The 16,577-nt window shown below is 39.1% G+C and overlaps 1 protein-coding gene and 1 long non-coding RNA gene across 2 annotated transcripts in view; one reads left to right on the forward strand and one right to left on the reverse strand.

Moving 5' to 3' along the window:
* ADD2 (adducin 2) overlaps positions 1-16,577 on the forward strand; it is a 146,006-nt gene that overhangs the window by 96,917 nt on the left and 32,512 nt on the right. The window contains exon 14 of the mRNA XM_053717770.1: positions 6,429-6,554. Within this exon, the coding sequence (XP_053573745.1) occupies positions 6,429-6,554 (126 nt within the window). The remainder of the gene's footprint in view (positions 1-6,428; positions 6,555-16,577) is intronic.
* LOC128663443 (uncharacterized) overlaps positions 1-16,577 on the reverse strand; it is a 50,477-nt gene that overhangs the window by 18,715 nt on the left and 15,185 nt on the right. The gene's annotated exons all lie outside the window — the stretch shown is intronic.

The following is a 16,577-nucleotide window of genomic DNA, read 5'->3' on the forward strand; positions in this document are numbered from 1 at the left end:
CCCTCTTTAAAAAAAAAAAAAGTTCAAGTGGCTATAAATTGATCAACATGCCAACAGTGTTCATGTGCTATTATTTTCCGCTTGCCATAGTAATTCATGATGCAACCCCCTCATTTGAAAGAGTGCAATTCCACCATTCAAATAAGGGGTTTCATGTTAGTATAACTGTCAAGTGAAGACATAGGCCCCTATTTATCAACCCGTCAACTTTCTTGCATTCGCTGGCACCAATACGCTCGCCTAAGATCGCCTAACATAGCTGCCGCGGACCTGAATACATTCTCCAAAGTTACCAAAAAAGCTGTCAAAAAGCCACGCACCAAGTACGGGGCGATGAGCAGCGGACTGTTGTTAACTAACAGTCATCGATCTCGCTGCTCTTCGGCTTTTCCCAGCTTTATTGGTATACTGTCACTAAACACCCACACTATACTAAACTGTTTTACCCCTATACCGCCGCTTCCGAACCCTGCCGCAACTAAATAAAGTTATTAACCCCTAAACCGCTGCTCCCGGAGCCCACCGCCACCTACATTATACTTATTAACCCCTAATCTGCCGCCCCCTACACCGCCGCCACCTACATTCTGGTATTAACCCCTAATCTGCCCACCTTACACCGCCCCCACCTACATAACACTTATTAACCCCTAATCTGCCGTCCCCAACGTCACCGCCACTATATTAAATTTATTAACCCCTAAACCTAAGTCTAACCCTAACACCCCCTAACTTAAATCTAATTTAAATAAATATAAATAAAATTACTATCATTAACTAAATTATTCCTATTTAAAACTAAATACTTACCTATAAAATAAACCCTAAGCTAGCAACAATATAACTAATAGTTACATTGTATCTAGCTTAGGCTTTATTTTTATTTTACAGGCAAGTTTGTATTTATTTTATCTAGGTAGAATAGTTACTAAATAGTTATTAACTATTTAATAACTACCTAGCTAAAATAAATACAAAAGTACCTGTAAAATAAAACCTAACCTAAGTTACAATAACACCTAACACTACACTACAATTAAATACAATTAAATAAATTACATACAATTAACTAAATTATATACAATTATCTGCATCAGCCAATAGGATTTTTTCTACCTTAATTCTGATTGGCTGATAGAATTCTATCAGCCAATCGGAATCTAAGGGACGCCATCTTGGATGATGTCACTTAAAGGAACCTTCATTCGTCGGGTAGTCGTCGGCCGAAGAGAATGCTCCGCGTCGGATGCCTTGAAGATGGACCCGCTCCGTGCCGGATGGATGAAGATAGAAGATGCCGTCTGGATGAAGACTTCTGCCATCTGGAGGACCACTTATGCCCGGCATGGATGAAGACTTCTGCTCGTCTGGAGGACCACTTCTGCCCGGCTTGGATGAAGACGTCTCCCGGTAAGTTGATCTTCAGGGGATTAGTGTTAGGTTTTTTTAAGGGTGCATTGGGTGGGTTTTATTTTTAGGTTAGGGCTTTGGGCCTGCAAAAGAGCTAACTGCCCTTTTAAGGGCAATGCCCATCCAAATGCCCTTTTCAGGGGAATGGGGAGCTTAGGTTTTTTTAGTTAGTATTTTTTGGGGGGGTTGGTTGTGTGGGTGGTGGATTTTACTGTTGGGGGGTTGTTTGTTGTTTGTTTAAGGGCTATTGGTAGTTTAGTTTAGGCTAGGGTTTTTTTTTATTTTGGGGGGGCTTTTTTTATTTTGATAGGGCTATTGGATTAGGTGTAATTAGTTTAAAGTTCTGTAATTTGTTTTATTTTCTGTAATTTAGTGTTTCTTTTTTTTGTACTTTAGATAATTGTATATAATTTACTTAATTGTATGTAATTTATTTAATTGTATTTAATTGTAGGGTTAGGTTAGGTGTTATTGTAACTTAGGTTAGGTTTTATTTAACAGGTACTTTTGTATTTATTTTAGCTAGGTAGTTATTAAATAGTTAATACCTATTTACTAACTATTCTACCTAGTTAAAATAAATACAAACTTGCCTGTAAAATAAAAATAAACCCTAAGCTAGCTACAATGTAACTATTAGTTATATTGTAGCTATCTTAGGGTTTATTTAATAAGTAAGTATTTAGTTTTAAATAGGAATAATTTAGTTAATGATAGTAATTTTATTTATATTTATTTAAATAAGATTTAAGTTAGGGGGTGTTAGGGTTAGACTTAGGTTTAGGGGTTAATAAAATTAATATAGTGGTGGCAACGTTGGGGACGGCAGATAAGGGGTTAATAACATAATGTAGGCGGCGGCGGTGTAGGGGGGCAGATTAGGGGTTAATAACATAATGTAGGTGGCGGCGGTGTGGGGGGGCGCAGATTAGGGGTTAATAACATAATGTAGGTGGCGGCGGTGCTGGGGGGCAGATTAGGGGTTAATAAGTATAATGTAGGTGGAGGCGGTGTCGGGGGCGGCAGATTAGGGGTGTTTGGACTCAGGGTACATGTTAGGAACTTTATTCTCCCATAGGAATCAATGGGATATCGGGCAGCAGCGAACATGAGCTTTCGCTGCTTTCAGACTCCCATTGGTTCCTATGGCATCCACCGCCTCCAGGGCGGTGGATTGAAAACCAGGTACGCTGGGCCGGAATAGTTCCAAGCGTACCTGGTAGAAATTTCTTAACTTACAAAAGTAGTCAGATAGTGCCGAATTTGCATTCGGAACATCTGTAATGATGTAAGCATCGATCTGTGTCGGACTTTGACCAGCGGATCGTATGTTATGTCACAAAATTCTACTTTTGCTGGTCTGTAGGGTTTGATAAATAAGGGGAATCAGGCTCTCCACAATTACGCTGCAGAATTCCAGCGTATTTGCGGTTGACAGCTTAATAAATAAAAAGAAGAAGAGAAGAGGCGCCAAATGGTGTGTATCGTTTAAACTGCAGAAGGCCAAGCCCCCAAATAGATCTTACTTACAAGATTTCCAGCACTTGAGAAGTGCCACATATGCCTTCTGAACTATTTGCAGCCGTCCAGCTAGCTGTAATTGGGCCAATGTTGCTTCAGTGTTAAGCTGTGCAAGACAAAATCACAAAAGTGCCACAATAGTGTGTATCAGTGAGAACACTAACCAATGCGCAAATATTGAAATGTACTCACGAGATGTAGGGCACTTGAGAAGTGCTACAAAAGCCTCCTGGGCACTTATCAGCTGTCCAGATCACTGTATTCACAGGTAATCCTCTGGGTTAAAGTGTTGGATTCACAGTGGCTTCAAAAAGCAACTTAGGATACAGACTCCAGTCAGTAAAAAAATCAGTGCATAAATGGCAGAAAATAAATTACCAAAAATGCCGTGCTACTAGTAAAATATAAAATGTTTAATAAAAACAATTATCACAACGCGTTTCCCGGTTGCTAAGACCGTTTCCTGAGGATCTAATCTGTATCCTAAGTTGCTTTTTGAAGCCACTGTGAATCCAACACTTTAACCCAGAGGATTACCTGTGAATACAGTGATCTGGACAGCTGATAAGTGCCCAGGAGGCTTTTGTAGCACTTCTCAAGTGCCCTACATCTCGTGAGTACATTTCAATATTTGCGCATTGGTTAGTGTTCTCACTGATACGCACTATTGTGGCACTTTTGTGATTTTGTCTTGCACAGCTTAACACTGAAGCAACATTGGCCCAATTACAGCTAGCTGGACGGCTGCAAATAGTTTAGAAGGCATATGTGGCACTTCTCAAGTGCTGGAAATCTTGTAAGTAAGATCTATTTGGGGGCTTGGCCTTCTGCAGTTTAAACGATACACACCATTTGGCGCCTCTTCTCTTCTTCTTTTTAACAGAATCTGCGACTGCCAACATCGATCTGGAATGAGTTTGCTGCCTGGAGATCTGTGAAATATCTCCTAGAGTGTGGACTATCTTTTGTTACAAAAATATATGAGATGGTCATAATATGAATTTATGAATTTATCAACTAATAATATCTATTAATATATATTAACATCACGATATTTATATATATTTTATTGGTTTGATACATATCACAACAATTGTTTGAAGAAATTTTTGAAGTATTACACAGTCACCGCTAAATTGCAGTGCACTTTACTCCAACACTAATATTATTTTTGTAGTTTATAGAGGGCGCATCTGATTTTTTTCTTAATTTTCTCATCTTAATAAATAGGCCCCATAGTAATAATGATCACCTGGCAGTAACCATTTGACTCATAAAATGAGAACTATGTTATGTGTGTTTATAAATACTGTATGTACAGCATATGTTATATATATATATATATATATATGTGTGTGTGTGTGTGTATATATATATATATATATATATATATATTCTGTTTTACAGTTATTACATTATTAAATGTTACTATGCAATATAAATATGAAATAATACATTTTAGTGTTAGGGAAGAGGAATTTATGCTAAACATGGGGCAATAAAATGTGTGTTTGAAATATTTAGGGAACCATGACTCCCATGCTGCTATTTACCATGTAAAAAAAAAAATCTGTATTTTATATGGTGGTATTTTTTCATATTATGGTATCTCCATAAACTAAAGTTACTTTATTATTTATTTGAATGCTTGATCTGATGAAAAAAAGGTATAGTTTTTAGGTATGTGCATTCTGATCCTTCGTTATTAGGATACAAATGCACAAGTATGCGCTATTCAGTTCTTTTCAGGGCTGGATTTATTCTTGTGCAAGATCACCAAGTTAAAGGGACATTGGACCCAAATTTTTTCTTTCATGATTTAGATAGAGCATGAAATTTTAAGCAACTTTAACATGTACTCCTATTATCAAATTGTCTTTATTCTCTTTGTATCTTTATTTGAAATGCAAGAATGTAAGTTTAGATGCCGGCCCATTTTTGGTGAACAACCTGGGTTGTCCTTGCTGATTGGTGGATAAATTCATCCACCAATAAAAAAGTGCTGTCCAGAGTGCTGAACTAAGAAAAAAGCTTAGATGCCTTCTTTTTAAATTAAAGATAGCAAAAGAACGAAGAACAAATGATAATAGGAGTAAATTATAAAGTTGCTTAAAATTGAATGTTCTATCTGAATCACAAAAGAAAAAATGTGGGTTAAGTGTCCCTTTAAGATCTGTGCAAATCCAGATCTTAATGTAGTGATCTTGCACAATAATTAATCTGGTTCTGAAAAGACCCGAATAGCACAAACTTTCACATTTGAATCCTAACGAAGGATCCCAATGCACATACCTAATCATTTTGTCGGTACCTCACAGGTATTTAAATTTATGTGTAAATGCAGCAAATGCTAAACAACTAAAAGATGCCCTAGCATAGGGGTGTGAAATAACACTGAAGGGACTGTAAATTGTTTTACCCTACAATGAGCCAGTTTACAAGTGGCGTACTATTTTGCACTTTCGCCCAAGCACAAACACCACTGGAAGTAAGCTTTTAATGTACATGGGTTAACGCACATATTACAAGTTTAAAGTAAATGGTTTGTGCGTAAGCAAAAGCCGATGTGTGCTAACTTCAGGACTTAGTATATCGTGACCGTGCTAACTTTCCCTCTATAGACTTTAATGGAGTGCGCTGCTGAAAAAAAACCTAATGATTATTGCTCACGCACAAACTCCACACTGTGTTAGACCAAGTGTGCTGAACCGACGTTAATTGTTCATATTTTACATTCCAATGTTTTTTACATATAAGAACATTTTCTTTTTATTTTTAAATATATATAAAATTACTTTTTGTAAAATATATATCTCTACCTATATATACTGTATATATGAATATATACAGTTATAGGTTTATACAGATCTATATAGGAATATATATTTAAAAATACAAAGAACATTTTATCTTATGTGAAGAACATTGGAATGTAAAATATTTACTGTAAATACACAGTAAAACATATTAATATTGAATAAGGATGATTTTTTATGTAAGGTATTTGAGTGGAAAGGAATCCAAAGTGTGTGTGTATATACAAAATAGCTCTTTTCATTCAAATACCTTGTCATAAACCATATACCTTTTAACTCTTATAAAAAAATGTATTCATATTTATTTGAATCATTTTTATTATATAGTGCATATATAACCATATATTTTAATGTATTTATGTTTTGTTAGGTGCAAATTAATTTTTAGCCCTAACCCTTTACGCGAGGTCTTCAGTCACACTAGCCCGACGAGTGCAAATTTAGATTATGCTCGGCGGTATGCGTTTAGTTTCAACTTGTATTATTGCAAGGTCACAAACGCCACTTGTAATCTAGCCCAATATGTGCCTGATTTACATTGCATTGTCATATTCCTTTGTATAATAAGTAAAGGTTCAATCTGTCAGTATTAGAGTTAGCTGAATGTTGTGATATGATATCTGCTGCATTTAACATTACCAAATAAGTGCCACCTTATACTAACATGTCTTGTCTTTGCAGATCAAGGTGACAAGGAGGTTGCAGATGAGGATTCTCAGCCTTTGTTGGTGACACCTCCCACTTCACCAGTGAGAAGTCCCACAAAAGCCACAGAACCAGTTGTATCTCCTTCAAAATCCTCAGAAGGTAAGTGGGACTTGCTAAGTTTGCCGGGTATATCTGCAGATTGTTTACCTGGGTTCCCAGAACACCTTGTCACTCAGTGAAACTGGATCTTTCAGCTTCAGTTAGAACATAGCGCTCCATGTACTAAGCAGTGGAGGCTATTTTGGACCCTAACATTGCAGGCTGACTCATGCAAGTTGCTTACTGCAAGGAGTAATGGCCATAGAGATAAATCTCCCCAAACTTGTTTGTTTGGGGTGGCTAACAGGCCCTGCTGCAAGACTTGGTAAAATCCTTGTGCAAAAAGAGGATGAACAGTGTTCACTGCCTGTTCACAGCAAAAACAGGCAGACAGGTTCCCTAGTTGGGAACCTGGTAAATCTATCAGATAGTAAATAAGGCCCATAGTCTGTAGTTTTATCCTCAGGCAGGCAGGATGTTATGTTAGCGAGTATGTTTGAGGTTGACATACTGTATCTGCAGTGAGAGGGAAATCTGATGCTTGTAAAAACTTTGGTGAGCATGCAGGTTAAATGTTCAAGGTTATTTATTAACTGTTAAAGTTACAAATAAAAATACAATACCCATTGTTATAGTTGTTATGATAAATTAACTGAAAAACTGGAAAACTAAGAATGTATTACGGGGTCATTTGAAGGAACATAAAAGCAGCTCATTTATAACTGTTCCTAATTGGCCTCAGCAGAGGGGTAAGATAAGACAACAGGCTTATAGAACTAGGAAAATCTAGGTCGCAAGTTGGCTTCCTATACTTTTTGGAGATTAAAGCTTTACACTTATTTTTCAATGCAGTAAAATTACATAATTAACAAGTACATAATAAAAAGACAATTCAATAACACTCTTCAAATAAGCAATAGATTTTTTTCTGACAATTTTATTTTTTCTCCCATTTTCTGTCCCACTGTATCATATGACAGACATCAGCCAATCAAAGACTAGTATACATATACCCTGTAAGCCTGTGCACATGCTTAGTAGGATCTTGTTCCCCAGATAGTGTGAAAATAAAAAGACTGTGCAAAATTTGATATTGGAAGTAAATTGGAAAGTGTCTTAAAACTGCATGTTCTTTTTAAATCATAAAAGTTTATTTTGACTTTAGTGTCCCTTTAAACTTTTATAATTTTTAAAGGGGTACTAAACCCAATTTTTTTGTTTCATGATTCAGATAGAGCATGCAATTTTAAGTAACTTTCTAATTTGCTCCTATTATCATTTTTTATTTGTTCTCTTGCTACCTTTATTTTAAAAGCAGGAATGTTAGGAGCCAAAGTTGATGCCAAAGAACTTGATTTTGGTCTCATCTAACCACAACACTTTCACCAAGTTCTCCTCTGAATCATTCAGATGTTCAATGCCAAACTTTAGACGGGCCTGTACACATGCTTTCTTGAGCAGGGAGACCTTGCGGGCACTGCAGGATTTCAGTCCTTCACAGCGTAGTGTGTTACCAATTGTTTTCTTGGTGACTATGCTCCCAGCTGCCTTGAGATCATTGACAAGATCCTCCCGTATAGTTCTGGACTGATTCCTCACCATTCTCATGATCATTGAAACTCCATGAGGTGAGATCTTGCATGGAGCCCCGGACTGAGGGAGATTGACAGTTATTTTGTGTTTCTTCCATTTGCGAATAATCGCACCAACTTTTGTCACCTTCTTACCAAGAAGCTGGTCGATGGTTTTGTAACCCATTCCAGCCTTCTGTAGGTCTAAAATTTTGTCCCTGACATCCTTGGACAGCTCTTTGGTCATGGCCATGGTGGAGAGATTGTGGAGAGATTGAAATCTGATTGATTGATTGATTGCTTCTGTGGACAGGTGTCTTTTATACAGGTAACAAGCTGAGATTTGGAGCAGTCCCTTTAAGAGAGTGCTCCTAATCTCAGCTCGTTACCTGTATAAAAGACACCTGGGAGACAGAAATCTTGCTGATTGATAGGGGATTAAATACTTATTTCACTCAAATCAATTTATAATTTTTTTGAAATGCATTTTGTTGGATTTTGTTGTTGTTATTCTGTCTCTCACTGTTGGATGGGCCAGCTCCTAAGCTTTACATTCCTGCTTTTTAAATAAAGATAGCAAGAGAACGAAGAAAAATTGATAATAGGCGTAAATTAGAAAGTTTTCATAGAATAAATATTATCTATGGTTTCCACTACCTGTTACCATGTAGGAGGTGCCACTCATTGCCATTGCTGTGTTAGCTGAACCACTATGAATACCTAGATACAAACATAACCATGAGGCTTTAGTAGTGCATGGGTTCCATAATGAAGAAGTGCAGTTTCACGCTTATATAGACTAATAACTGTAATTTTGGTGATTTACCAAATGTATCCGTTTCTGCCAAGCAAGTTCAAGATGTCTCTGGTTCATCCTCAGAGGGTGAATTATCCTCTGAAGATCTAGATTCTAATCCAGATCAGGACTCTGAGACTACGTCCTTTAACTTTAAGTTTCAACATTTACGCTCTTTGCTTAGCGAGGTATTACAAACTTTAAGCATTCAGTCCAGTAGAGGATGTCTATAAAACAACTTGATTTAATTTTTAAATCTGCAGCTAAGTATGTGGAGGTTTTTCCTGTTCCAGGTGCTGTTTCTGAGATTAATTGTAAAGGATGGAACAAGCTTGGGGTTCTGTTCCTTCCGTCACCAAAATTCAAGAAGATGTTTCTAGTTTCCTCTACTAATTTAGAGCTATAGGAGACCATTTTGAAAGTGGATGGAGCCATTTCTACTTTGGCTCAAAGAAATATGATTCCTTTGGATTCCTATGGATAAGAAGTTAGAGGATTATCTCAGAAAATCTTTTCTCCAGGGAGATAGGGGGTATTTAAGCCAGATGCTGGTATTGCTTGTGTTGCAGGTGCAGCATCACTGTGGTACGATTCCTGATCTGATTTGGTATTGGATGAAGCCTCCTTGCAGGATATTCAAGATTATTAAACATTTCTTAGACTGGCTAATTCCTTCATTTGCACTGTTGTAATTTAAATCATACATATTCATGCAAAGAACATGACTTTAGCTTTATATTACAGAAGTGCCTTATGGTTAAAATCTTGGTCAGACATGGTTTCTAAGAGCAGGCTTATATCTTTACATTTTCAAGGTAAGGTTTTTACTTGGGCAAGATTTGGTGCCATTATTTCTACTGTCACATGTGGCAAAGGAGTGTTCCTGCCTCAAGATAAGAAATCAAAATCCAAGGTTAGATCTAATAATAGATTTTTGTCACGCTCAGCTGCTGGGAAGCTCTGCAGTCCTCTCTGTGTGCTTGATTGACAGGTGTCTGAGCCACCCCTTCCTGATGATGTCACAACCAGGCTTTTTATTCTTGGCTTCCTGTTTCTCCAGTGCCAGTTTGTTTGTTAACTTTTTGGCTTCTGATAGGATTTCGCTGAGGAATCTCTCTAACTGCTGCTTTTCTGTTGCCAATCTCTTCAAGGATTTACTATGCTGGATTAATCTTCAACCTCCTGATTACCTGTCTCCAAACAATGCAAGTACTGTTTGTTTTGTGAAACTTTCAAACTTCCTGTTTACCTGCTGCAAACCCTGCATATTCAGACTACTCTGTGTACTGCCAAACTATTCAAATACTGTTATTTCTGTGAAACCTTCAATCTGCATGTTTACCTGTTTCCAAACTCTGCAAATACAATTATTCAGTGTAAACCTTCAAACTGCTTGATATACTGTTGCCAATCTCAACAAGTACTGATTAATCTGTGTTAACCTTCAAACTACCAGCTTACCTGTTGCTATCTCTGCAAGTTCTGACAACACAGTGTTAACCTTCAAACTACCTGATTACATGTTGTTAATTCTGCAAGTTCTGACTACACAGTGTTTACCCTCAAACTGCCTGATTACCTGTTGCATACTCTGCAAAGACTGTCTACACAGTGTTAACTCTCAAACTGCCTGATTACCTGTTGCATACTCTGCAAAGACTGTCTACTCAGTGTTAACCCTCAAACTGCCTGATTACCTGTTGCATACTCTGCAAAGACTGTCTACACAGTGTTAACCTTCAGACTGCCTGATAACAAATGACCTACTCCTGCATTATTAACTGTTTCCTGTTTTACCCTTCTTCTGTCTGAGGATAAGTGGACTATCCCTGCTCTCCTGATACTGTGGAAGACATTTCCTGAAACCAGTTCCTTATTCTGAAGTCTATCTGGCTGATATCATGAATTACTTTGGTACAGGCTAACCCTGCTCCATATCGTGAGTACTTTGTTTTTTGGAGGTTGTCGTGGGGTCACGTCCTGGATTAAACTCAGAGTGCAAGGGTGTTGTTTAAGTTTGCCCTAGCATTTGGGTCTTCTTCTGGACATTTCCTAACCTGACAGTACAAACTGGCCATAATATGTACCCTGACGAGTTATCCAGGGCTGTGGCTCTACAAGGGCAACGTCTAGGAAATCATTCTGCTCATTTGCAATCTTTGGATTCCAAGCTTGACCAGATTACTGCTCTGCTACATAACCTCTCCGCTCCTTCTCAAGTGACGGTGACTCCTGCTGCCACTGCTACTAGCACCAATGCTGTCTTTAATCCACCTCAAACTGTTGGACAGAATATACCACGAATCCCACTTCCAGATAAATATGACGGTAATCCTGAAGAATGCCGTGGATTCCTTAATCAGTTTCGTTTACACTTCCTCAAGTTTTTTCCAATTCTACTTCCAAAATCACCTTTATTATTTCTCTCTTGAAGGGTAAGGCTCTAGCCTGGGTGTCCCCTCTTTTAGAGAAGAATGATCCGTTACTACAGGATGTGGAATTATTTGTGTCCATTTTTTCTTCTGTTTTTGACAAGCCTGGGCGGTCTGCAGCTGCTGAGGCAGGATTGTTGGATCTGAGACAGGGATCCCTTTCGGTAGCTTAATATGCTATTGAATTCAGGACTTTAGCCGCAGAAACTGATTGGAACCATGGAGCCTTACGGGCAGCCTTTCGCAAAGGACTTTGCGAACGCCTTAAGGATGAACTTGTATTTCGGGAACTCCCTGATTCATTGGAGGGTCTTATCAATTTATGTATTACTCTTCAGCATTCTGAACGTCTTCAGGAGAGAGATAGGAATCGGAGATCCTTTGTTAAATCTTCTTTTCGTCCTCCTATTCGAACCTCAAGTCTTTCTAATAATAATTCCCAATCTCCTGAGTCTGTGGAACCCATGGAAGTAGGAGCTATTAAATTGCCAGAAGCTGAACGCCATAGAAGGCGTACTCTTGGGTTATGTCTGTATTGTGGTACCAAAGGACATTTACTGAAGGACTGTCCTATCCGGCCAGTAAAAGCCAAGGCTTAACTTTTGATAGAGGGACAGAGTTAAGCCAGAATCCCATGTCTTCCCTCAATTCTAAACTTTTTGTTACTGTAACTATCTCTTTTGGAAACACCAAGATTCGAGCTAAAGCTCTCATCGATTCTGGAGCTGCTGGAGTATTCATTGATTCAAACTTTGCTGACTCTCTCAGGATTCCTCTTCAAGCCAAGAAACAGTTAATTAAGGTAACTACTGTCAGTGGACAGCCTCTAGGTACTGGTATCATACAACATTCTACCATTCCTCTTCTTTTGACTGTGGGCATACTTCATTCTGAAATTATTCGTTTTGATGTCATTTCTTCTCCCCACATACCATTGATTCTGGGGTTACCTTGGTTGCAGCTTCATGATCCAGTTTTCTCATGGTCTAAAGGAGAACTTATTTCCTGGGGAACTACCTGTTTCAAACATTGCCTGCAAAATCCCTCTAAACCATCCTGTCCTGTCATAGCTATGGTGGAAGTTCCTGAATCATTTCCCAATTACTATCATGCCTTTTGTGATGTTTTTTCTAAAAAAGAGGCTGAGACGTTACCTCCACAAATTGTATTCAGGGGCTCCTCTACCTAAGGGAAGGACCTATCCCCTCTCTCGTCAAGAAAATGTCTCTCTTGAGGAATACATAAAGGACAACTTAGCCAGAGGATTCATTCGTCCTTCCTCTTCACCTGTGGGTGCAGGTTTTTTCTTCATTGGGAAGAAAGATGGAGGTCTTCGCCCCTGTATTGATTATCGAGCCTTGAATCAGATTACTGTCAAAAACAGCTATCCTCTGCCGCTCATTTCTGAGTTATTCGATCGTCTTCAAGGTGCTTCTATTTTTTCCAAGTTAGATCTCCGTGGGGCCTACAATCTGGTCAGAATCCGTAAAGGAGACGATTGGAAGACGGCATTTAACACTAGATTTGGTCACTACGAGTATCTAGTAATGCCATTTGGATTGTGCAATGCACCAGCAGTATTTCAGCACTTTGTCAACGAAATCTTCAGAGATTATCTAAATCAATTTGTTATCATTTACCTCGATGACATTCTAATCTATTCGAAAACATTACAGGAACATGTACATCATGTAAGACTGGTTCTTCAGAGGTTACGAGACAATTCCCTGTTCGCTAAATTGGAGAAATGCTCTTTTCATCAGAGTTCCATCCCCTTTTTGGGGTATATCATTTCTGTATCAGGTTTTGAGATGGATCCTGCTAAACTGTCGGCTATCAAGGACTGGCCCAGACCAACTACTCTCAAATCCCTGCAGAGGTTTCTTGGCTTTGCCAATTACTATAGAAAGTTTATAAAGAACTTTGCTGACATCACGTCTCCACTCACTTCTCTTACTAAGAAAGGGCAAAATTGTAAGAACTGGTCCTCTTCGGCAGTACAGGCTTTTGAAACGCTAAAATCAGCATTTTCTTCTGCACCTCTTCTCAGTCATCCAATTCCTGATTTCCAGTTTATTTTGGAGGTTGACGCTTCCTCTATAGCAGCTGGAGCTGTTCTCTCCCAACGTGATCCGACTACCAGCAAGATACATCCTGTGGTGTTCTTTTCGAAAAAATTCAATCCTGCCGAGTTAAATTATGATGTGGGCAATAAGGAGCTTTTGGCTATAAAATTAACTTTGGATGAATGGAGGCATTGGTTAGAGGGTACCAGTCAACCTTTTTTCATTCTGACAGATCACAAGAATCTTTTATACCTCCAAATAGCTACACGTCTCAATCCTCGTCAGGCTCGGTGGGCCTTGTTCTTCTCCAGGTTTAATTTTGTACTTTCCTATATTCCTGGTTCAAAAAATTCCAAGGCAGATGCTTTATCTAGGCAGTTCCAATCTTCTGAACCTTCTCCATTGGATTCAGAACCTATACTACGTCCAGTCAAAGTTTTGGCTCAAGTATCCTCTTTTCCAGTACAGGCTTTACATGCTGCTCAAGTCCGGGTACCATCTTCTTGCAAACTACCTTCTGGTATCCTGTATATACCCAAAGGATTACGTCTTAAGCTTCTACGTTGGGCTCATGACAACATTTCAGCAGGTCATCCGGGAATAACCAATACATTGTGGAAACTGAAGCAGCATGTTTGGTGGTCCACTATGAGGAGGGATGTTAAGGATTATATTGCTGCTTGTAGTTCTTGTGCTTCGAACAAACAATCTTCTCATCGACCGTTTGGTCTATTGCACCCTCTTCCTATTCCTCATTACCCTTGGTCTCACTTATCCATGGACTTTGTTACAGATCTTCCTGTTTCTGCTGGAAATACGACCATTTTGGTAGTGGTGGATCGGTTCTCCAAGTCTGCTCACTTCATACCTCTTCCAGGCTTGCCTTCGGCTCAAAGACTTTCTGAACTCTTTGTTCTACATATATCTCGTTTACATGGTTTTCCCACTGACATAGTCTCAGATCGTGGAGTCCAATTTGTTTCCAAATTTTGGATGTCTTTTTGTAAACACTTCGGAATCAACATATCACTTTCTACTGCACACCATCCTCAATCCAACGGACAGACTGAGCGTGTAAATCAAGCCTTGGAATCTTTTCTAAGACATTATGTAGACCATCACCACTCCAACTGGTCTCAGTTATTGCCTTTGGCGGAATTAGCTGACAACTCACTTTATAACGCCTCATTACAGACCTCTCCCTTTAAGGCAGCTTATGGATTTGAACCTAGAACCTTTCCTATGATTACCAGTTCTACTGAAGTCCCTGGAGCAGATCGTACAGTGAAAAATCTCAGTAATCACTGGCAACTCATTCGTCAAAATCTACTCTCTTCTTCCTTAAGACATAAGAAATATGCTGATCGCAGAAGGTGCAAGGCTCCTTTACTTCGTACTGGAGACAGAGTATTTTTATCCACCAGATTCATACAGCTAAAACAACCTTGTACCAAGTTGGGTCCTAAGTACATTGGACCTTGTCGAATTGTTTCCAGAGTTTGTTCTTCTGCATACCGCCTGGCCTTACCCAAGACTCTCAAGATCCATCCAGTGTTTCATGTCTCCCTACTCAAGCCAGTCATCTACAATCGGTACTCTATCTAGAGTAAACCACCTCCTCCACTTTCCGTAGAGGGAACTTCTGAGTTTGAAGTCAGCCAGATTCTCGATTCCAAGCTACGGGGCTATCGGCTGTACTACCTGGTCCATTGGAAGGGTTATCCTATCTCTGAACGATCTTGGGAACCGGCCTCTCATGTTCATGCTCCAGCTCTTGTCAAGTCTTTTCACAAGAAATACCCTGCCAGGCCCGGTCGGGTCCCCCGGAGGGGTCCTTGAGGAGGGGGCACTGTCACGCTCAGCTGCTGGGAAGCTCTGCAGTCCTCTCTGTGTGCTTGATTGACAGGTGTCTGAGCCACCCCTTCCTGATTATGTCACAACCAGGCTTTTTATTCTTGGCTTCCTGTTTCTCCAGTGCCAGTTTGTTTGTTAACTTTTTGGCTTCTGATAGGATTTCGCTGAGGAATCTCTCTAACTGCTGCTTTTCTGTTGCCAATCTCTTCAAGGATTTACTATGCTGGATTAACCTTCAACCTCCTGATTACCTGTCTCCAAACAATGCAAGTACTGTTTGTTTTGTGAAACTTTCAAACTTCCTGTTTACCTGCTGCAAACCCTGCATATTCAGACTACTCTGTGTACTGCCAAACTATTCAAATACTGTTATTTCTGTGAAACCTTCAATCTGCATGTTTACCTGTTTCCAAACTCTGCAAATACAATTATTCAGTGTAAACCTTCAAACTGCTTGATATCCTGTTGCCAATCTCAACAAGTACTGATTAATCTGTGTTAACCTTCAAACTACCAGCTTACCTGTTGCTATCTCTGCAAGTTCTGACAACACAGTGTTAACCTTCAAACTACCTGATTACATGTTGTTAATTCTGCAAGTTCTGACAACACAGTGTTTACCCTCAAACTGCCTGATTACCTGTTGCATACTCTGCAAAGACTGTCTACACAGTGTTAACTCTCAAACTGCCTGATTACTTGTTGCATACTCTGCAAAGACTGTCTACACAGTGTTAACCTTCAGACTGCCTGATAACAAATGACCTACTCCTGCATTATTAACTGTTTCCTGTTTTACCCTTCTTCTGTCTGAGTATAAGTGGACTATCCCTGCTCTCCTGATACTGTGGAAGACATTTCCTAAAACCAGTTCCTTATTCTGAAGTCTATCTGGCTGATATCATGAATTACTTTGGTACAGGCTAACCCTGCTCCATATCGTGAGTACTTTGTTTTTTGGAGGTTGTCGTGGGGTCACGTCCTGGATTAAACTCAGAGTGCAAGGGTGTTGTTTAAGTTCGCCCTAGTATTTGGGTCTTCTTCTGGACATTTCCTAACCTGACAATTTTGTTCCTTTCATTACTCTAGAAACCAGAAGTCCTCCTTTAAAAAGCCACACACTTCTAAGTCTTCATGGAAGCCCAATCTAGTTTGGAACAAGGCAAAACAAAATAAGCAATCTCCTTCCATTACTAAGTCAGCATGAAGGTCCAGCACCCGAACTAGACGTCTGTTTAGGACCCTTGGGTACTAGCTATAGTATCTCAAGGTTGCAGAATAATTTTTTGATCTCTGGCTCCTCAAGGGAGGTTTCTTCTGTCACATGTTCCAAAGATTTTTGAAAAAGGACTGCCTTTTTTCTA

Source organism: Bombina bombina, chromosome 6, assembly GCF_027579735.1.
Source record: "Bombina bombina isolate aBomBom1 chromosome 6, aBomBom1.pri, whole genome shotgun sequence".
Taxonomy (NCBI): domain Eukaryota; kingdom Metazoa; phylum Chordata; class Amphibia; order Anura; family Bombinatoridae; genus Bombina; species Bombina bombina.